The sequence below is a fragment of the Mustela lutreola genome, chromosome 17 (genome assembly GCF_030435805.1).
Source record: "Mustela lutreola isolate mMusLut2 chromosome 17, mMusLut2.pri, whole genome shotgun sequence".
Taxonomy (NCBI): domain Eukaryota; kingdom Metazoa; phylum Chordata; class Mammalia; order Carnivora; family Mustelidae; genus Mustela; species Mustela lutreola.
Window position 1 is genome coordinate 17,834,309 of NC_081306.1, and position 23,945 is coordinate 17,858,253.

Genomic DNA, 23,945 nt, shown 5'->3' on the forward strand with positions numbered 1-23,945 from the left:
GACCGTGATACTGGGCAGGGAACAGGATTCTACCTGCGCGACAAAATCTTTCCAACCCTGCCAATTCACATGGACAGCCTCTGCCCAGAGACCCAGAACTAAGCTTGTCCCCCACCCCCTACCAGGCGACAGTGCAGCTGCTTCTCAAGACCAGTGACCAACTTAGGCAGCAGCCCTACTAGTAAAGAGGGAGAAACCGAGAGGGTCCGAGGGAAACACTCAGAGAAAGACTGATAGAACACAATGAAAGATTCTGATGTGCACACAGAATGGAAAATAAAACAAACACAGAATCCTTCAGGAAGACCATTAAAGGAGAGTGGAGGAGGGGAGGGGAAAAAAAGCCTTTACACATGCCAACAAAGACAGCATCCTAAACCACTGCCTTCATCACAGCCTGGCCAGTGAGTTTGGAGGCAGATTTCAGGGCTGACACGCTCCAGAAACCCAAAGGCTCAGATCCCAAGCAGACTGAATAAAGCACAGCCCAGACAAACTTAAGAAAACAAAAATACTGAGCACACACACATACATACAGGTCTTTTCACTTCCTATTAAAACAGCTAAATTAATCCTCCAGACAGGGGAGTGCCTCCACAAAGATCCAAACTCTTAGCATCAAAGGGGTCTCAGACTCAGGTCCTCACCGGCGGAAGACACAAGAGAAATACAAGTAAAAGAAAATGCAGTTTGCAATTTTAAACTCCAGGCACCCAGGCTCAGAATCAGGCATTCAAAGTATTCAGAGAGGTGCAAAAACAGCGGGGCGCGGGGCGCCTGGGCTCCGCAGAGAACTAGGGGCCCGGATCCACCCCGCCCATCCGAAAGCACAAGCCCCCTCCCCAACCCCCTCCAGGGTCCAAAGCGCAGCCCAGCGATGCGGGTACCCAGTCCGCGGAGCCTGAGCCCCGGAGGCAGCCACCGAGGGAAGAGCGCGCCTTACCTGCTGTAAGTACATAAAAGTCAAGGCACACGAGAGCTGGGGACACATGCCCACGTTGGGGAGCGCCACGCAGGTGGCCCCCGTCAGAGGATGCTGCATCGTTTCTCTCTGGCGCCCGCCGAGCACGAGTGGGGACGCTCGCATGCAATCACGCTGCTCTTTGCCTGGTCGCTACAATGTTGTTGTTGTTGGTTTTTTTTTTTTTTCCTTTTTAATTTTGCTGATTATCTAAGTCCAAACCCGGTGGCCGTCCCTCCTCTTCTCTCTCTCTTTCTCTCTCTCCCTCCCCCCGCCGCACCCTGCGCGCGCCAGTCCCTCCTCGCTGGCTTCCTTCCCTTCGGGTTTGCTAGATCCTGGCGTTCATCTGCCTCCAACTAAGACACTCCAGAGGGCCGGGAAACTATTTTGTTGCCTTCGTGGTTGTACCCTTTCCCCGGTTTGTTGGGCCTGCTTTCTGATGCCCCGCAAAGTGGACGGTGCCCCCACCCCACGCCCCCCCACGCCCCGCGTGAAGATGACAAGAACAGGCAAAGGCAACTTGTAGGGGAGGGGGAGGGGGTGGATGCCCTCCTGTAGATGCTGGGGGTGGGGTGGGGGGAGAAAGCTAAGGACGAGAGAGGGAGGGGAGAAAGGAGAGAGAGAGAGAGAGAGAGAGAGAGATTTTGACTCACACTGAGGCTCAGTCCGTTGGTGCTGATGCTGCCTGCTTCCTCATTTGTCAAAATGGGTCCAGGGGCAGGGTTGGCTTTTTTTTTTTTCCCCTCCCCACTGCTTCCCCCCCCCCCCCCCAAACGACTCACCAAAATTCAAATTGTGTCTGCTAAAAATCTCCGCGGGGCGGGTGAGGAAGTGAGAGAGCGCCCCACGTCGCCAGCATCCGGGCGGGCGAGGGGGACAATTGCCCAGCTGGGACCCAGACTCTTTAGATGTTGGTGGCGGTTTGTTTGCCCGACTCTCGTTGAAAATAAACACAGAAATGGGATTCCCCTTCGGAAGAGTGCGGAGACGACGCCAGGGGTTGGGGGCACGGGGAGCTGAGAGCTGCGGCGCCCGAGGGAGGGCGGATTCTGGGGGGCCCCCACCGCCGGCAGAATGGTGAGGCAGCGACGCGCCCCCAAGGCTTTGGGGCGCAGCTTTCGCTCTGCGCCTTGCCTTGGCTGTGCAGGCAGCGGCTAGCACTTGAACCAGCTTGAGCCGCTGAATGGGGAAACCGCCCTGGCTGGCACGGGAGTCAGCCCTGTTGGACTAACTAATACGCCAGCCCCGGGTGAAGGCGAGGGGGCTTCTCCGGCCCAGAATCCTTGCTCTTCTCAAATTATAAATGCACAGGGTGGGGAAGTCCGTGTCTGATAAGCCATTACTCTGTGGGCTGCAGCGGGCAAATTACAATGGTTTTATTTATTTTATTTTTTCTTGCCTGGCCAGCCCTCCTTGGCCAAATTAGCATTCTGCTCTTGTAGAAGGATCTCCCCCTTCCCTTTATTTTATGAAGTAATAATTATTCATTAGTAGATTTCCTTAGTCTTTATGCAATAAAATAGGATGTGATCTGCAAATCAAAAGAAAATATTAAGACTCTAACGCATTGTTGGTCCCCATAGGGGGGGGGGGGGGAAAGCACGTTCTTGGCAGCAGTAAAATCATGATCAGGAATAGTAGCCATATTTTTTGAAATAGATTTTGACCCGGTGATTGGATTTTCTTTTTCTTTTTCAGAGCAAGAGGCTGTCTGAACATCATCTTTTTTGATTCTTGGGTCCCAGGCAAGAAACCTGGCTGGGGGCCTTGCTGCTGGCCTGCAGGATAGAGCAGACCTCACACCCCAAGAGGCATGAGATCAGCCCAGGAAGGAGCACCTGGGGCAGGACCAGGGGACGGGCCTCAGGGGGACATCCCTGCCGACTTCTCCGTGGGGCTCAGGGAGCTACTCTTAGCCAAAAGGCTCCTTCTGAACTGAGCCATCAGCTTGAAAGGCACAACTCACTTTGCAGGCTAATCAAAATGCTTTCTGAAGAAAAGGAAATTAATTATTCCACAGCTCCATTTTTTGTTGTTCTGTTTTGAAATGCCATCGATAACTCTAAAGTCTTTGCTATGCCAACACCAAGCCCCGACCGGCCTTCTTCCTTCTCTTTGCTTTGCAAAACCAGTCCCTCCAACACCCTGGCACGCACACAGCCTGTGGGTTTAGAGGGGCACGCTACCATGTTTCACCCAGAGCCGAGGTTGCTATGGGGTTAGGGGGCTAAGCCCCCTGTTAGGGGGCTTCTGGCTGGTATTTTACGCTGCTGGGTTGGGGGGCAGTATTTAGTGTGAAAAAATCCTTGCTATATGTTGTCTAACAAATCACATTCACTGGGCAAGGTCTCATTCTCATTCACAAATAAACTGCTTCACTCTTTTCCTTCTTTTCTTACTTTCTGCCTGTCTTCTATTTATTTTATTATTTTACAATTCACAAAACCAAAGAGAAAGCCGTTCCACAAAACACACCTGGAAAAAAAGGTCAGAGATTCTGCTTTTTAACTCCCTACTCTCTCCTTCCCATGCTTTCCAGTCTGTTCTACTGATGGGGGTTCACTTAGCTTACTTCATTTTTTTTTTCTTGCTGGCATTGGAAAAGCTTGCAAATGCCCCAGGAAGAGGACAGAATTTTCCCTTCAGCTCATTTTCATAAGAAACACGATAAATAATACATGGCACTTTAATAAGACCTTATCTGAATGGTTTAATGAAAAACAAATACATTATGTAAAGAACCAATAACTGTTCTCGGCTGCGCTGAGCCAACACTGGTTTTCCGGTCCGTTTTCTCTTCAAAGTTGAAGGCCCTCAGTGGTGATTGGATTCTTATGGACCCATTTTGCAATGGCTCAGACTTCTCTTTAAACCTGGGACTTCCTAGCCAGGCACACGGGAAGTCTGCAGAATGAACCCATGCAATCCAGACCTTCTAGATTCATCTCAAAATGATATGGAGCCATTCTGTGGACGACCGAGTCTGAGCATCCCTGCACGAGTGGGAACATGGAGACAAGCACACCCCTGCACACACACCCCCCCCAACATGGCAGCTGCACAAAGGAGCAGGCAGGGAAGAGTCTACAGCTAACATCAGTGCATGTTAATCAAGCAAAGAGCATCCAATGACCATAAATCAAAAGGTAATGCCGTATCTGCAAATACTGCTCACTTGATGACAAAATTCTGCCAGCCTTTCAAGCAGCATCTGGGGATGCTGACTTTGAATTCCATCTCAACAGAGACTCAACAGAGACTCAACAGAGACATCTTTTGATGTGAAAGACCCACATCAATGCCACTATCCCCAGGTGATTCCTCCACGTCAATAAATGGGAGAAGCGGGGAAAGAAAACACTCTTCTGTCTCTACAAAGACTCCCTGGGCACTTGGGATCACCTGTGTGTAGATAGCCCATGCGCAATCAAGGGGTACCATCCTGTCTAGCAGCTACGAGGACCCTTCACGAATACTCACACGTCCCCTGTAGGAAGCACAGAGTGCAGGGAAAACCAGCAATGAACAACACCATCCTCAAAGGAAAGTTTCTTAAGCAGAAGGCCGCTGCTCAAGTTTTAATTTGACCCACACAACAGGGTTTGTAACTTTTTCCTTCCCTCCAATCTGCCAGCTACTTAAAAGAATAAAAGAAATCACTATGGTTTTTATTCTCTTTCATAAATCCTTATTGTCACTTCCTAAGGCTGTCAGAAGAGCAGGCATTTCACTAAAGTGGGATCTTCTAGGGGGGTTTTCATGCCCCAGAGCAAGAAAAATTCTGGTTAGACAGAGAGCAGGACTTCTTGATCTTAAATGTAATTACCTGTGCTGGGGTTAGCTCCCTGACAATGTCCAGGACTGGCTCAGAAGTATTTTCTTCTAGCTTCCACATTTTGATAGGGGCAGCTCCCCAGGCCAATCTTCAGGAAGGTGAGAATTAAAGTATCTGCAGAAAACTTTATCTCTGCTACAAGCCCTTTGAGTCACCTACTTGCTCAACTACTTGGAGGACATTTAGTGTTGACTGCATTCCAGGCCCTGTTCTAGCCAGTTTTTTTTTTTTTTTTTTTCATCTGTAAAATGGGGCTAATAATAGCTTCCTCACAGAATTGCAGCGAGGCTCGGAGTTTTTTTCCTCCCTAATTCATGGGCCATCACAATAAAAATTTAAAAACAGTGGAGAGAGCGCATGAAATTAACAACTTAAAAATTGTTTGCCAAGTTAGTACACACACACACACGCACACACACACCATCTGTCATCATCATCATTTCATAAAGGAAAGGGCATTTTATACCAAAAAGTAAGAAGGACATAATCTCAAAATAAAGGACAGCCCTTCAAATTGATTAAATTTAGGTCTATTAAAATTTTCACTAAATTGCCCTTAATTTTCTCATTTAGCTGCAGTCTGTTGAAAATGTCATTACGGCATCAGATAGATCCGTGGATCAGCATTTGGGAACCACCGAGATAATGAGTGGAAAGTGCTTCCCAGCACAGGCACCGGCACACCGGGCATCAACACATGCTCACCGTGGTGGGGACGCCTGCGAACAACAGTTACACCCACGAGGCCTGGATAACGACCCTCCTCACCCCGACAGACTCGCCGCAGCAAACCAAACCAAACACTCTGCTCCACTCTTAGCGCCCCGAGCCCCAGTGTCGCATGCCTTTCACGAGGGGGGAGCTTAATAAAAGTCAGAAACGGGTGGGATTTGTGGAACCACCCGAGTTTCTTCATTTTCCTCAATGACCCGGTGGCTGAGGCCCTGTTCATTCAAGGCCACCTGAAATATGAGAACTATGGTGAAGTCTGTGGGAACACCTTCCAGCTCATAGGAGGGCACGCAGCATTCTGTGAAGTGGGGGATACCTCTTTTGGAGTCTCACTGCCACTGGGTGAGGAGTCCCGGCTCTGTCTTGTGTTTCTACGGCTGCTGTTCAAGATCTACGGAGTTATAAGCTCTTAAGATCTTAGTTTCATTCTAACAGGGAATGATAATTGTGCCTTCCTAATTAAGTTGTTAAAAGATAAAATAATGTAATACACATGAGTTCTGAGATCGGTGCCTATCACCTAGCAACGACTCAGTACATACCAGCAACTATTAGCATGGATTACTTTTATTCTCATGCCCTGACTCGTTGATGCCATAGACATTCCTATTTTTTCTTTCTTTTTTTGCTAAAAATCACACAAACAAGACCAACAGAGTCAATCTATTTATGAAACGACTAACTCTAAGTGCAATTTATTTTTTTTTTTGAGAATTCTTTCAGATGATATGGGATGTATACGAAAATGTATACCCATCACCTTTCTGCCCTGGTCTTCTGAGTACAACAATTTATTTAACCTTGCCAATGCATCAGATGAACATCAACTTTCATAGTAGTGCTTGTCGACTAAATTCGTCACCAGCTGTATCTCCTAAAATTTCAGGTCAAGTCTTTTGCTACTTTTTGGGGACCGACTGCGGTAACATGCAAAGAGATAGCTTCTGGCCAATATGGTTACCATATTGCTTCTTGAACTTCCCCCAAAGGCTATGAGGTGGGTTTTCACTGCCCCAGTTTATGTAAGAAGGAAATGAGGCTCCAAGAGTGCACACCTGAGCCTGCAAATAAGGGACGGGGGCAGTGTTTCCAATCAGGGCTGTTGAACAAAAAAGCCAGAAAATATTCTTTCCATCATCATGCTGTCCCGTAGTCATAGAGACACTTCTTCCAAATCATCACTGTTCATCACCAACATGTTATTTATCATTTTGGGCAATATCTAAACCTAACAATGACTAATCTGGAGCATTATTCTATGTCTTTATAGCTGCAAGATTTCCTCTTTCAGGAATCTTATCAGTCCCCTTGGCCACCAAACTTTTCCTAGCTTTCTTGTCCCTATTTGATTATAGGAGGAGTAAGTCCCACCCCACTCACAGTGTAGCTTAAGCTCTTCTGAATAAAGAAGTAAGTAAGTAAGTAGATATGTAAATAATAAACCAATAAAATTAATAAATACATTTTTTAAAAGAAGAAGAAAATGCTTTCATTTGCCGACACCTTCTTATTACCACGTCTGACCAAAGTTGCCAGTTGTACAATGTTCCAGCCAACGAGCACCCTTCAAGAGAGACCCAAGACACACCAGACAGAACCCCACAGTTTAAAAATACCAGACCAAGCAAATAACCTAAGCTCCCACAGGAGCCTTCCTGAAATAATGGGTTCCAGGAGGTGATGCTAAGGGAGAGTGCAATGTTTGGCACTTGAGAGGGTGGGAGTCTGTTTCCAGTGCATAGGACAGAATGTAAGAGCGTGGGACAAGGGACAGTAGGCGGCAGAGACAAAAACAGCTAAGTGGTGATTTCTCCTAATGAACAAGTGGGTGGGAAGGTCTACTTTGGGAAGCCTCCACACCCCGCCCACTCTCAGTGTTGTGACTTTCTGGATGGAACTCGAGCAAATCCGAAGGCAAACAAAGGCTGCAGAAGATTCTATTTTTCCTTTGTAATAAGCTTGGCTACAAGGTTCTTTGACCCCATAAATGCTCAGAAATATTTATCTTTATGCAACATGAGTCACCTTAAAAATCTCCTATTAAAGTGATTTCACCTCTAACATCTCAAGTTCTGGAATAATCCCTCTTGACCTTAACCTACCCAAGGTCCTGTCTTGGCACACAGGCAAGAGCAACCACAGGGATCCTGAGTCCCTGGCATCATCAGTACACCTTCAAAGGCTGCTAATTGTTGGTGCTGAACTAGGAAGGATGTCAGGACTCAGAGCAAAACTGGGTCAGTCTGAAAGAATCAGAAGAACACATAGCGAATGGATCGGATACTCGGCAGAAAAACCTTCCTGGTTCTCAAGATCTCACCTCACCAAACACACAATCTGTGGAATTCCAAGTCCTGGTCCCCAAACCACAATTTGCATTTACGGCACCTCACAGTCTTACAACCTCAGCTGACCTGCTAGCTCAGAGTTTTCTATTCCCTGTCTCTGGATTCCATCACAAGAGCTCACACATAAAGGAGCTCAGCCCTTCCTCATGTTCTGCAACACATCCACTCATAAAAGGCATGTTTGAGTTTAGGAGACAGAAGACTATGGAAGCATAAGGAAGACTGAATAGAAGAGATTCTCATCTTAGAAACAATTCTAGAAGGACTGGTGTGTATCATATCCTTGCAAATGTCAGTTAGCCATCCTACCACCATTGACTATGAGTCTACTCTCCTGGTTCTAGACTTTCTCTGCCATACTCCTTTTTCCTCCTCCTCTGCCCAGAGGGAACCAGAGAGCAAATTCTCATTTCCATCTCTTTGTCCCACATTTTTTGCTCCTTGAAAGCTTGTCATCAGCTATCCCTGTGCCCTTCTGCAGATTCCCTACTAACCCAAGATCGTATCAAGCCATTTTCAGAGGACTTCCTGTGTCCACTCTTAAAAGAAAAGCATTTCTTTCACCTGGTTTCAAATAGAATAATTCAACACTTTTTTGTGCACAGTGGTTCGTAGGAGAAATACTGTATATTTCCCTGGCTGGACCTTCTTATGCGCTTCTGTGGCAGAATTCTTACGTGTTCCATAAACTCAAGATCTTGTCTGGTGTCACCTCCGTTAGGTTTCTTAACTTGTGTACCCCAGTTGTCATCACCTTGCATGACCCTCGTCATGTCATGGCTATGCTACATTTCGCACACCTGTGAAGGATTTGTAGCAATCAGACGCCATGGAATCCTTGTCTCCTCCATGCTGACCTCTCTTCACAGGCTACTCCTCAGGAATGATCATGTTCCTCTAACAGGCTTCTGCATGTGTCAGTAGGAGGATCCTATCCTTGCTGCTGTCTTAACATCCCTCCTAGACAAAACATGGGCACATGCTTCTCTTCCTCTGTGGACTTGCCTCCATGTTAATGGAAGCACCTCCCTTCCATGTAGTTAACATTGAAACATCAACATTCGCCCTTCACGCCTCCCTTTGTTGCTCTGAATAGTCAACTGATTCCTAAACCACAATATTTTTAACTCCCTGAGCTCCAACTGTGAAGCCTGTCTTGATTTTCCATTTCTCCTGTCCCAGTGCATCACATTATTCTCTTTAGCCTAGATTTAAAAAAAAAAAAAAAAAAAAACCAAACAAGCAAACAAACAAAAAACAAAACAGTGCTCCCCTAATTGGCTCCTTTGCTCCTGGTCCCCGTTCCTCCCATCCCACAGGCCACATGGACTCCAGAGGGGAATTTTAAATAGACAAAACTAAACACATCAATCTTCCACTCAAAAGACATCACTCACTCCTCCCATTGCTGAGGTCAGGATATTAAATGTTTTTACCTGATACCTCCTCTCTTGCCACATAGCTAGCACTTTCTTTCTTCACCTCCCATTTTCCAGATTCTGGTCACCTCGCATCTACTCTTGTAATTGCTTATGCCCGGTGCATATTAATACATCTACAAATATATGTTCTTTGGCTTGACTGCTTTAATGATATGAGTGTACAAATCCAAGAATGCCCAGTGCGTAATTAAATGGTCCCAGAATGAAACATGCATCTTTGTACATTTTGCAGTGTTGAGATGCAGATGAGGATGGTGGTAGCTAGGTGTGTTTCCCTTTATTCTTCACAGGGGCAGTGCTGGATACATACTGATAGCACTATGTTACCCATGAGGATACGAGAACTCAGGGGGGATATGTAAGCTTTCTGCATATAAATGGGTCAGCCGGTGTAGACAGTGAGTTCCTTGTCTGTTTACTGCTTCCTACCATCCCATTCTTTGCACTGACACGCACATGCTCCATGAGAACTTTACTTCTCCTCTGCAATGTTGCATCCACTTCGCCTGAGAACACTTCTGCAGTCTGGCTTGGTGCAGTGGGTGCCTCTTGAATATTGGTTGAATACATGAGAACATTTAGAAATGGAGCTACAAGGCTCTTCTATTTCCACGTTCCTGAGACCTATTTCATTCTCACTGGCTCATTCATTCATTCATTCACTCACTCATCACCTACGTCTTGAATGTACGTATTGTACCCAGCACGGTGCTGACCCAGGAGATATACTCATCAACAAAGCAGGAGATGAAATTCATATCCTAGATTAACCTGATAGTGTTAGGTCATCTGGTTGAGAAAATTACCTTTTGCAACTCTGTATCAACATGTGAATCAGCACTTTCTCTAATATTATGCCACAAAGAAAATACTGAAGTGACTTGGATTATGAGGCTAATTGAAAACAGTATCAGGGGACACCTGGGTGGCTCAGTCAGTTAAGTGTCTGACTTCGGCTCAGGTCATGATCCCAGGGACCTGGAATGGAGTCCCACATCAGGTTCCTTGCTCAGCATGGAGCCTGCTTCTCCCTCTGCCTGCAGCCCTCTCCCCAACCTCCCATTCATGTTCTCTCTCCCTCTCTTTCTGACAAATAAATAAATAAATCTCAAAAAAAGCCCAATTATCAGTTATCTATACTTCCAATTCCAAATATTGGTGCTCATCAAAAGAGCCTAATTTTTCTCACTGACTTGTTATATACTAAATGTTTCACATTTGGATTTACAAAATTCATTTCTACTCTGCCTCTTTCATCTGTATTATAAATGGGGTTTCAAGTAAATTTCTTTGTATAGGGTTACTCCTGTTATAAATGTGCTTATGTGTTTGAAAACCACTGGTTGTCTTTTGACACTGTGAGGCTTAGATCATAGGTTTTCCTTCTCTTGGGAAAAAAATGAATTAAAAGGGCATGTTTTGGGGCCGCATGGTTTAATCTAACCATATACTGCCTTTTTAAAATAGTAAAATGGATAGAATAAGGACAGGGAGGCTGATTGCCCAGTTTCCAATCTTGGATCTGTTTTGTACCAGCTGGCTAACTTTTTGGCAAGTTACTTAAACCTCTTGAGTCATGGGGTCTTTATTTATAAATGGAAAAAAGCATTTTTTAAAAAATAATTGGATAACATTGGATTCATACACACACACACACACACACACACACACACACACACACACACATACTGCTTAGTAAAACCCTGGCATCTAATAAATGCACTGTACATGTTAGCTTCATAGCTGCATGGTGATGATGATGGTGGTGGTGGTAATGATGGAGACGGTGATGATGATGATGATGACGACGATGATGATGAAGATGACGACGATGATGATGGAAATGATGGTAGTGGTGATGATGATGGTGGTTGTGTTGATGATAATGGTGGTGATGATGACAGTGATGGTAGAAGTGGTGGTGGTGGTGATGATGATGATGGTGGTGGTTGTGGTGAGGATGGTGATGATGGAAGAGGTGGTGGTGATGATGATAGTGATGAAGATGGAGGTGGTGAGGAGGGATGTGTGTTGGTGTTAATGATAGTGACATCGTTGTTGGTTGGGATCACAAGGGTAAGGCAATACAAACAGGTCTCTGTGGGAAAGACAGCTCCATTCTCTCTAGTTGGAAAGATGTAGAGCCATTCTTTTTTGCTCTTGTAGGATAGCCCATTGCTAGTTCACTATCCTGCCATTCTCTCTTAACTCTAGTGTTTGCAGTTAAGGAAGCTATTAAAGTCACTGCTACCACCTTGCCTCTCCCTGCTTTCCTTCCTTATTACTGGAGCAGAGACATCTCTAAGGAGCCTCTCTTCTATAGCAAGCAGGAGCTGACACCACTATTCTTCTGGGTAACTCTGGGGGATGTTAATATTTTATGACCTCTTTAGTGAAAACACCAAACTCCAGGGTGCTGATACTTCCTCTGATATCACTTAGATTCTCAGCAGGCTTCCCCCCTCCCTCTCTCCAGCCCCCCACTTCTCACCAGCCAAACCACTCCAACACTTTTTTCCCCCCTCAGAGACATTGTTCTATCAAGATCCACATAATTCCAAGAAATGTCATTAAAAAAATAATAGCAAAGCTAAGAATCATTGAGCATTTACTGTGTGCTAGGTGCTATGCCAAGTATTTTACATTCATTATCACAATTCACCTATTCAGAAATCCAATAAGAAGGTAATCTGACCCCTCCCATTTTACAGATGAGAAAACTGAGGGTAGGAGAAGAAAGATGACATTTAAATCCATACACTCAAGCCCTAACTCAAGTCAGTGTGATTTCCTTGCCTCTAACACCTTCTACTTTATTGCATAATGCACTTCTAAAAGTGGGTTTTAAGGCAGAATGTTTGAAAGTTGAACAACCAATATAAGAGTTTTCTGAGAGTTGGTTCTTTCTCCAAAAATTAAACTGGATTATAAAATTGCAAACTGTGGTTCCGGTAGATGCCGCATCTCCCAGACTCCTGAGGGCACCTTAAACCACCAGGGTTCTCCTGTTGCCATGGAAACCTGCACCAGGGTAGAAAAAGCTCAAGCCTTGACCCAATGCCTGAAGGAGGTCGAGGTGACTATCTTTGCCCTTTCCTTCCACGGGGCATGTGTAAAATGAATCTCAGGCAGCAAAAGTGCTGAGATTTGATTTTGAATTTTGGTCAAACAAACAACCGTACTGACACCTAGTTTATTGCTTGCTTCATTGGGACTACATCAACCGATTTTGAAAATACAACGAGGGAGGAATAGCTTACAAAGCAGAGAAATGCATATAAAATGGTGGGGGGGGGGCGTGGAGTAAGATAGAAGCTCGCATTTATACGGTATGACCCCACATATGTTAGGTCAATCTGTATTTATAATTTATACTCTCCACTTCTAAGTTTGTCACCTTCTAATAAAGCTGTATGTCTACACAGATACTTCTAAAGCTTCAAGAAAATACCCAAATGTAAATAGTAGTGTTGAGACTACTGGTGACTTTTATTATTTTTTTATTGCTGATTGCATAAACTAAGTTTCCTATAATGTACATGGGGTACTTCCATGATAAGGAATAAGGTTTCTCCTCCTCCTCCTCCTCCTCCTTCTTTTAAGTGTCCCAAGGTCCAGAGTGAACACATCTCCTCCAGAACACAGGCCAGGCCAGAGCCTCACTGTGGTGAGAATGGGGGTATGGTTTGCCACAAATGAGCTCTGACCCCCTTACCGTCCTAGTCCTTTAGAGATAATGTGATGGTGATTCTAGAAAAAAGCAGAGCACATCCCTGCCTAGCTCCTGAGCCTTGCCGCCCTCCATGTTCGCCTAATTATAGTCACCAAAGAAGTTTCTTTCTCGTCTCTCCAGGTCCTGTGTGACAGCTCATCATTCCAGTGGCATTTTTGTCGGGAAAACCTCATTTCTATTTTTATTATGAGGACTGCTTGTCTTTACTAGCTCTTTGTACATAGATCAAGACATTATGAAGACCTGCACTTTCCTCAGGCAAATGAGAATTACTAATTTTCTCTCTCTATTAAGTACTGTGCTATCTCTATCAGCTTCACCAATATTTATTTCCCATGTCCACCATGAGAATCCAGGGACAAGGTTAACCTGTTCAGTGCCACACAGCTTCCCACTCCGAAGGCTGCTATCCTTTATGGACTGAGCTCATTTTTCAACAGAGAAAGTAGCCATGTAGCTTCACTTTGAACCTATGGAGACAGGATCTTGTTTGACGTATGATGTCCAAATTCTCATCCTGCCACTTTTGAGCATGATCATGAGATGGGCTTTTCTTCAAGGGAATGAAGTGAAGCCAGAAGTCAGCCTCCTGAAATCCTGTAAAGCCACCTGGAAATTGCATGACGGTCAAGGTACAAAGGCATGGAAGCTGGGTCATGTCACCTTTAGCCAAAGTCCTATCTCATAATGGTGATGGTGGTAAACATTTACCTAATGGCAGAGCTTGCTTCAAGCTGAGCGTTTTAAAAATGGTTCACATACGTTTAACATAATTTCCGTGCCAAAATCTGTATTCATGCATTCACTCATTCATTCCTTGTTTAATTCATATATAAATATTTACAGGGTGGTGAATTATGTTCTAAGGGCTGTGCAGTGGTCCTAGTATATAGTAATTAGACACACAAACAAGGAAACAGACAAACAAACAGAACCCAGGTTATTTACACTGATGGAACTTAAAGCCTACTGGAGGCTTTAGAGACAGATTTCAAAACCAATCCGTTCCTTACAAAACTAACATCCCAACAGTTTAACTCTTGGGCACTGATCCCAAAGAAATGGAAACTCAGGTTCACACCAATAACTGTACGTGCAGTTTTATTTATAATAGCTAAAAATAGGAATCAGCCCAGATGTCCTTCAATAGAGGCAAACAGTTAAATAAACTGTGGTACGTCCATACTGCGGAATATTACTCAGCAATTAAAAGGAAGTATTGATATACAATAGCTTAGATGAACCTCCAGGGAATAATGCTCCATAAAAAAGTCAACCCTGAAAGGTTATGCACAATATGATTCCAACTCTGAAGTGTCTCGATTTAAGATTAGGGCTTGCAAAGTGTGAGGCATTGGAGGAGGTGCACATGGTTATAAAAGGACAGGGGAAGAATTCTTTGAAGATGGGATTGTCCTGGATCTTGACTCTAGTGGAGGACATACATATCTACACATGTAATAGAAATGCACAGAACTAAATACACATCCCCCTACCAAAACACACACACACACACACACACACACACATACGTGCACAGAGCACATTAGTGCAAGTATAACGGGGCAAATCTGAAAGGGGATTATATCGAAGTCAATACTCTGGTTGTGATACTCTTCTCTCATTTTGCCAAAAATCATCACTGGGGAAAACGAAGTAAAAGATATAAGGCATCTCTCAATATTATTTCTTACAACTGTGTGTGACTCTACAATGATCTCAATAAAAATTTCCATGAAAAAACAAATCACACAGTTAATTCTATAGGGCCTGTTGTGGTAAGTGCTATAAAAAAAAAGAACAGGGTTTCAAAAATGTTAAAAAGGTAACTAAATATAGCAGGGGGCTGGATTTAGATTAAGGGCGAGGGAAGACTTTTCTGAAGAGGTGGCATTTCATTGGGCAACTGAAGGATGAGAAGTTGTTGAGGAGAAAGGTGGGTGGCAAAGTGTTCCAGAAAAGGAAACAGTGCAGCAGAGATGTGGAAAAGGACATGCATGCTCGAGAAATAGAAACAGAAGCACCACAGAAAGGAGATGTCTAGTGCAAAGCGGGCAGTAACCCAGGCTGAGGGACCGAAAGGGAGTGAGCGTGTTCATCTGTGCAGAAGCTATTCTTCTACTGTTTCTTCTGTTGCAAAAAAGTGAGGTTCAGACCATCTACATCAGGTCCCAAAGCTAAGAAGAGTCACCCTTGGGACGTAACATCAAAGCCACAACTATGTCCACTATCACCCCTGGAAAAATATCTCAAAATACGCCCTTGGGGTTTGACCCAGCAACGCGGCTCCTGGGTATTTACCCAAGAGAACCAACAATGTATATTCACAGAAACACCTGTATATGAGTGTTTATAGCAACTTCCCAAAATCAGCAAAAACTGGGAAAAAAAAAAAAAAAAAGATCCTTCAGCCGTTGAATAACAAAGGAGGGTGCATCCACGACAGAAGGCTACTCAGCAATACAATGGAAGAGTGGAGTATTGATGGACGTAACCGCGTGGATGAATGTCAAATTCATTACGCTGAGAGAAAGAAGTCAGACTCAAAGCCTACTTACTTATGATTCCATTTATAGGACATTCTGGAAAAGGCAAAACTACAGGGACAGAGACGAGATTGGCAACTGCCGGGGCTGAGGCTGGGGTCAACACGTTGGCACTAGGGAGCCTTTCAGAACGATAAGCGCGTCGGAGGTCCTGATGGCGGCGGTGGTTCCGTCACTGTAAGAATTTCTTGACACTCGAAGAAACTATACGCTATGGAAGCAAGTTTTGCTATATGTCAATTATACCTCGAGGAGCCTGTCTCTGGTAAAATGAGTGTTTGGGATGAGCACGATAGAGATTCAAGCCTGAGAAGACCCCTCCTCGCTTCTGTGCAGTGAGAGTCTTGTTTTCAGAAGATGGCATTAAGGAGAACTGAATGAGGACACACAGCTCCTGTGGAGGGTGGGATCGGGATGACCCAGGCTCCTTCCTCTCGGGATCAGCACAGACGGAGCAGGAGGACTCTGTTCTGGAAGGCTGGGGCCCTGAATCTAAGCAGCTTCTTGTTTTGCCCAGTTGGGAAAGTAGCCTAGGTTCTCGGAAACACAGGATTGCCCATCTTACAAGGAAGGCAAGGCCGATGGGACAGAACAGCTAAATAAAGCCAAGGGACACATCGTGTGCTTCTTCATCTTTGCAGAGGACCCAGACTTGACGCTCTGTGGTCCTAGAAATCAAACTCGGGAGTGGGATTCCAAAGTCAGCTACGTTCCAAAGCAGATGTATCCTGCTCTGAGTGGGCTCCAACTGTGGAGGGAACCGAAGGCCCTCCCAGCAGCGGACGCAGGGCCATCCCTAGGGCCAGCGAGTACAACAACATCTGCTACTATGGCCCTGTCTGCTGCCACGGGTCTGTTCTTTCCAGGCCCATGGGTTTCTCAAAGCTCTTACCCTGTGGGGGTCATAATGAGCTGATGATCAATTTCCCTTTCAGCTTTTGTGAGTCACCAGGGGCTCGTTTTGAAACAGGGATGGAAGGTTGGCCATTTCCGGAAGTTGCCTTTCCTTGGGAGGCTTCACTTTCGAGAAAGATGAACTGAGCCATCTCCGGGGGAGAACTGGTTCACGCCAGGCAGTATTAGCATGAGCTGGCATCTTACATCACACCCGGCCTGCGCGCTAAGCAAATGGGTCTGATTAAAGTCAGCCTCACTCTCTCATCCCACCTCCATGCCAGACCATCCTTCTCTTGTCTCCCTATAACACTTCGTTTTTTTAATCTCTAGTATTGTCCTTATCAAAGCACGCATTGATGTCACCCTCCTCTGTTTCTTGAGCACCGTTTACCCTGAAGATGACAAACGCCGCAGGACAGGGCCAGGCTTCTTGGCCAGCACTACCTGAACACTTGGCTCTGGCCTGAGTGTGACAAGAACCCAGTAAATGCTTGCTGGATAGACGACTAATAGAAAGCCCAGTGCATACGCAGAGAAATGAATTCAAGAACAAAACCCCAAAGAGACCACCTGGTGAAAAGCAGAAAATATCATTAACTGAAAACAACACATTTTTGAGAAATCCGCATTTCAGCTTTAGCAAAGAGACACTGTAGCCCTTCGCCCAAGTGACATGTTATGTACAGAGAAAATGCAGCATTTACTTCTATTACACTGAGGCTTACTCTGTAAGTCAGAGAGGTTAGGCCTCAGTACGGGGTCCCCCGTGACCAGAGATCCAGTTTTAAAAAAAAAAAAAAAGAGAGAGAGAGAGAGAGAAGGAAAAGGAAAGAAATTATGCATTTTTTTAAAGAGTCTCCAGAAACCTTTATTACATTTATAATCAGAGAAAATAGGACTTCTTACCAGCCCCTCATCAGTATTTACATTTTAAAACCCAGCTCCTAAGAGAACCTAACCAAATATTTTTTAAAGAAGAGACACAAAATACAATCAAACTTTAACCGTCTCCACTCTTTAACCCTGGTCAGAATAATTCTCTTTCGATGAGATAAATTTAGTCTGAGAACAAGACAGCCTTGGCCTAGCTGCATAATTCATTGGCAGCTTTAATCTTCGGAATGAATATTAGTGTACATTTCAGGTTTTATTGCATTTTTTAAACAAATGATATTTTAAGTTCAAAGCGAATATATCATGAGTTGGCAATTTGTAATATGTTTTCACTAAAAAGGAAATCAAAATAAAGTTCCTTTCGACCTTCTGATGTGAAATGCAGGCTTCACAACAAACTATACGGAGAGCTCAGGGTAGACGGTAGGAAAACAGAAGGTAACACGAAACAGGTATATTCAATAGACATTCGTGATAGACTTTTAATGAACTGTGAATGTATGGATGAACTTTTCTTACAAGACTATGCTAATAATACAGAATGAAGCTACACGATGGGAAGAGATCCACTCAGTCAGTCATCTAAATGGTCTGCCTTCAAAATGTCCAACACCCCATGGTTTGTAAATGTCAAATGTATATAGGAGTCTCTGTGCAGATATTTTGGTCTTGGGCAAATTGAAGGCTTAACCATGTAGAGACATGGACACAGGTTTGATGGAACACTTGCGACTCAGCTGATAATACTGGAAAATTCAGTCAAGAAGTGTGAGAATAGGCACGTGTTTGCAAGTGGACAGTTGGTTGGATCAATACATCAAGTGTTGCCACATCAACCACTTCTAACTTAGTGGAATCTTCCTTAGGGTTTTTGAAACTGAGCAGAACCAAGCCCCCTATGAACCGTTAAGCAATCCCTTCAGCTGTCTATGCAGGGAATTGTGTGACACGTCTCACTGATAGCAATCTGTGTTGACCACTAATAAGGAACCAGCAAAGAATTCTTGCCTCTTGTCATTGAAGTCTTCCCATTTTTTTAAAAAAATTTTATTTATTATTTGACAGAGAGAGACACAGCAAGAGAGGGAACACAGGCAGGGGGAGTGAGAGAGGGAGAAGCAGGCTTCCTGCCCAGCAGAACCCGATGCAGGGCTCCATCTCAGGACCCTGAGATCATGCCCTGAGCCGAGGGCAGACGCTTAACGACTGAGCCACCCAGGCACCCCAAAGTCTTCCTGTCTTAATCTTGATTTTTCTCTACCCTTTTCTCCTCCTGACATTTCATATCCTTTTCCCCCACGTTGGTTATCCTGTTACGAAATGGGAATGTTTCTAGGAGGAGAACAGCTGCAAAGGATTCTCAAACCCTTAGAGGTGGCGATTTTTATTTGAGCTAGCACAGTGATTTCATCCTGACTGGTATCCCTGTGTCCCAAGTCCTCCATGGCGGACTTGGCTTCCTTGCGCTAGGCTCACTAAATATCTTGACTCTTCTGTGCCTCAAGCCATCTCAAGAGTATCATCTTGGGATGGGTTTCTGCTCTGACAGACCCTTGTCAAGCTTCTTGGGCATTTAAGAAACCCTGCTGTGAAGACCAAGAGCTAACACTCTTCCTGCTCCAAACACTCATAGTTACATGACCATTCCGGTCATGTTGGTTACAATGACCACCAGCTGCGCTGACTCTGTAATAATCCTAATTTTCTAGTATCCTGTTTGCCTTCATCCATGGTACAGCAACCTCCAGGTGGCTCAGAGGAGGTTGAACCTAGAGATAGAGTGGGAGGAGAGGGAAGCTTCCAGGAAAGGTTTCCAAGAGGAGGGGCCATCTGAGAACAAGTCACATGGGATTTTTCTCTGAGTAACTATATTCGCATTGCAGTTGAATATCATGATATTTTGTTCCTTGATAATCCATCCTCATCTTTGTTAATAACCAACAGATACCATTCCTCCAGGATGAATAACTTGAGAAAAAAATCATTAAATAAAAGTCGGTTAGTTGCATTTCTTAAGAAATCCAACTTTTTAACGTTTCTTCTGAGAGCAGAACAGCGGTATAGTCAAAGATCAATTATCTTTTTTTTTTCCTTTCTGAAAAAAAAAATTATTGCAGAATACAACACTTGCTTTTCTTAAAGGGCTGCAAACACATTCCCATTTCTTTCCATAAGAATAACTTGAAAAGGATGCAAAGTCACACAATCTCCAATTCACTGCACACAAGCTGCTTTTGATTCTATTGCCTCGCAAACTAGATACTTTGCTGGGAAGCATAAAACTGTTTATCACTAAACATTTGAGATTCCACTCAGATAATTTACACATAATTAGACAGAAGCCCACACTTCCGAGCAGCAGTATTACCTCCTCTCTAACAGACTATTCTTAAGAACATTTTTGGTAGCATAATGAGTATTTTATGAGGATTTGTAATCAGTCTTAACGTAGGTGGGAACAAAGGTGAATTACTCCTCAACACGATCAAATCATTACATAACTCAGTATGGAATAATAATGAGCTGGGGTTGGAAGAGGTCACCTGCCCAGGTATTTGGAAGAATTGGGAGATTCTGGTCTTTTCCACAGGCATAACATGAATTAAGTGATCCCTTAGGAAGCAGAAAAATAAAAAAGGAAATCAGCCAAGAAGAGCAGCCTCCTACCCTTTGCTCACCGTCAGGGAAGGAGATAGAGAGCATGGAGGAGGGAAGACACGCTAATGGTATGTTCTTTCCATGCAGTCTCTTTTAGTCCTCACGGGATGACGAAGCTCTGGGGTCTAGTCTTGTCCTTTCCAGAGAGCTTTGGTCCAAAGACACAAACAAATTCTTGGGAGGGAAAACCAAGCCAGCTGTCTCCCAACAGCCTGACCATCACTCAAATACAGAGTCATCAGGGAGGAGAGAACATTAGGGGGCACAGGGAAAAGTGTCACCATTTCGTGACACAAAGCCGGCAGCCAGAAATAGCTCGTCTCTGGACACCACATCACTCTGAAGCTTCACTCCAGACTTGGCACTGGGCCTCCAAGGGGCATTTCAGAAGTGCTACCTTGCACGGTCCCTTTGAATCTACAGAGCTGAGTAGTCTGGTTTCCATTTACGGACAAGGAATTGTGTTTTGGTTTCTCTGTACTGCCTTTTCTAACAGAGAGGGTCTGTATCTCGCTTTCATGCATGAAACGGAAGCAGCTGATAATCTCGGCTATATTCAGTTTATATCGCGGCACAATTATGATTCCCCCCACCCCCCGCCAGATTACTTAGAAGGGGAGTGACCAAGGCAAAGCCTTATCACAATCCTTGGTGCGGCCGCTTATCTTCCTGGCTCCTGGAAGACTGGACTAGATATTCTCTGCTCAAAACTAGGCAACATGGAAAGCTACAGATTCAAGATGATCCCCGTGAGGCTGCAAATCACAGAATAGGTTTGGATGCTGGGGCCATATACAATCAAGACAACGTCTATTAATTTTATAATGACAATCTTGGGAGACAATGAGTCCAGAGCTCCAGCCGTGTTCCCTCTGTGTGCTAAGCTCAATGTTTGTACAGATTTCATCTCAACATTTCATCCAAATCCAGCAGGCTTTCCACAACAGGTTTTTCTTCGTTACACAAAGCCAACAATTAAAAACAAAACCAAAAATAATCATCTCCATATAATTATAGAATCAAATATATGTATGTCAAAAACTTGTGTGTAAGAACATTTGTGCTATACTTAGTAATGCTGACGCCTGACAAAATAGTAGTTCCCGGTAAATATTCAATAAATGAATGAATGATGAAGAACCATAAACAACATACATGTCTAAAACAGGGGAATGGTTAAATAAAGAGTGATCTAGTCATTTTTTGAATATATAATAATCATGGCCAATGTTATTTTGGAATGATTTAATAATGTATGAATTCAATTGTGTGTCTATTTCCTTTTTTCCAATCCATCCACCCCCCACCCCCCATTTACCCATCCATCCATCATCCGTCCATCCATCCACCATCCGTCCATCCATCCATCCATCCACTTGTCCATCCATCCAACCATCCATCCATCCATCCACCCACCCATGCAGCTAGCCATCCATCCATCCATCCATCCATCCATCCATCCATCCATTCCAGACATAAGCGTAAGTGCACTGAGTAATGAAGGAGGGGGCTCCAGGGTCCTACCTGCTCAACATCGCCTTCCCTACCCCCACCACTGCTTCTGGACCACCCACTCAGGTGCTCGAGTTTGCGCTTCGTGAGGAAAATTAATTATCTCATCCAACTCTCCAAACCTGGCCCATAAGAAAACCTGGGCACAGAGAAAATTGATCAGCTTAACATCAGTGGCAGGAACAAGTTCACAACAGAAAGGTCCCAAACTCTCAGGCATTCTGTATATGGATGAGGTCCCTAAGCTTGCAGAGCAGTGTGTGAGAGAGAGAGAGTGTGTGTGTGTGTGTGTGTGTGTGTGTGCGTGCGCGCATGTGCACATGAGCGTGTTTTGCAGTTGCATTACTTCCTTATTGTGTGTCCTTGGGCAAGGCAGTTAAACTTCTGAATTTCAGTTTCCTCAACCATAAAACAGGGATAAAAAACAGACCTTTTTATGAGGTTATTGTGTAGATTAAATGACTTAATACAAGGAGAATGTATAATAGCACCTGGAACATAGTAAGCACTCAATAAGCATTAGCTAATTTCGTATTATTTATTAATGCTCTTATTACTATCTGAATGGCAGCATAAATCTCCTGGATAGACAAAGGTGCTATAAACAAATACCTCAATTGGTTTCCTGGATTTCATAAAGCCAGTGGGAAATTCCACACTTGCGTTTTTTTCTACAGCTTTGTGTCATTTCAAATATTTAAGTGCTGAGTTTTAGTTAGCAGACAGGACTATCCTTCAACCACTGTTCAGGAACATTCCTTCGGGATTTAATAAAAAGTATTATGGACTTAAGTAATACCACAGAAAAACAGAAACAATCGATGACATATGGAGGGAATTACATAATACATTTATGTACGGCAGATAATGAAATTATGCAGGAGCAGACAGAGTGCGCGTGCAAAAATGCGGCACTGGGAAAATAAACGGCTTTACGAACAACCCAATGAAGTGGATGTGGCAAAAGCCTTCTGAATTGTGTCCTCGGTGATGGGGGATTTAGATAAGACCAGTGAACATCCTGTGTTTCAAAATCATGCCCACCTTTCATCAGAGCCAAGCTTCACCACCAGAAAAGCAGTTCTTCGTTCATCCTCTTAGAAACCCTGAGAAGTAGGTGTCTCCTTTTCAACGTGGTATTGAGGAAACCCAGGGAGAAGGGGGTCAAATGACATCCTCTAGGTGGCCAAGCCCCAGTGTCCATCAGCCGAGTCAGTTGTTCGGCACTGGAGAGAACCCCAAACAGACCGGTTCTTGTTTACGACGTATTAGAATAAAATGCTTACAGATCAGAAACCGCAGAGCCATCATCACCCAGTACATCAGTCCCACCGAAGGTCTGGTCAGGGGTCTGGGAGCAGTAACGCAGAAACATGGCAGACAGTAGGGTTCCCACCAGCAAGAACACCACCAGCCTGGGGGCCTGGTATGGACAATGGTGAGTCAAAGGGAGGGAAGGCAGGAGGCCAACAACAGTCATGCCTCTTGTGAGAGGAAAAGAAAGCATGAGAATGATACTGATGGGTCTCAAGGAGCTGCTGGGGGCTTCCAAACCCAAACATGGGGGAACACGTCGGCGGGGACTACGACCCCCTCTCTGCAGAGCGGCCTTGTCTGTTCGCAGAGGAGTAGGAAGTCTTGAAGGAGACTAAAGCAGCAAGAGGAGGAGTCTTCCTGGGGCAGGGGGGCTGGTGCCCCGGAGACGTCAAGAAGGCTAACATGCCTAGGAGACAAGGGGGAAGAAGAGACTCCGGGAGCAGCTCTCAGATTTTTCCTGAATGAAACTACCTAGACATTTCCAACAAGATCTGGGGAGATGGTCACCTGTGGGTCACTACTCTGGCTCTCCGGAAATATGACTGGGCTGCTCTCCCCCAGCCTTATGAAACACTTTCTTTTAAATAAATGTTTCCCAACATTGGCATTGGAGCCATAGATGGTGCACTGCATGGTCTTAGCCACGAGCCACGTATTTATTTTTGATACTAAGATACTTGGGTAGCTCTGTTTCAGCTTATAACATGTTCTAGTAACATAAATATATTTTAATAAAGGCAAAGCATTCACTATTTAGTAAATAATAAAACAAGGGGCATTAAGAAAATGAGTAACGGTCTAATAGTGATACGTGCATGGCTGAGGTGTCCTTGGACTGCTTTAGAGAACTTTCCCAGTGGGAAAGAAAGGCACCCTCTGCTCCCGGTGTGGGGGGCAGGGCTTGCCGTCGGCTCCTCCTACCCACTGAAGCTCCCACTGATTCCAATGCAAGCCCCGTCCCTTTGAATCCAAGGCACCTGCGAATGTTCTCGCGTACAAAAAGGATGCAAGTCAGACATTAAGAACCACGTGTAGATCAGAAAGGCAAGCATGGGACAGAACGTTCAAGT

At 44.6% G+C, this 23,945-nt stretch overlaps 1 protein-coding gene across 19 annotated transcripts in view; it reads right to left on the minus strand.

Annotated features, from left to right (window-relative positions):
- The window catches only part of LOC131819383 (RNA binding protein fox-1 homolog 1), a 549,338-nt gene that overhangs the window by 361,935 nt on the left and 163,458 nt on the right, over positions 1-23,945 (minus strand). For 2 of the 19 annotated variants that reach the window (XM_059154443.1, XM_059154427.1), the window contains exon 1: positions 944-1,409. The exons of 1 other annotated variant lie outside the window; for it this stretch is intronic. In XM_059154443.1, coding sequence (XP_059010426.1) covers positions 944-1,087 — 144 coding nt within the window. In that variant the 5' untranslated portion in view covers positions 1,088-1,409. Of the gene's footprint in view, positions 1-943; positions 1,420-1,614; positions 1,693-1,743; positions 2,067-23,945 lie in introns of those variants that run through there. 16 more of the 19 variants (XM_059154434.1, XM_059154416.1, XM_059154423.1 and 13 more) reach the window with 14 other exon arrangements.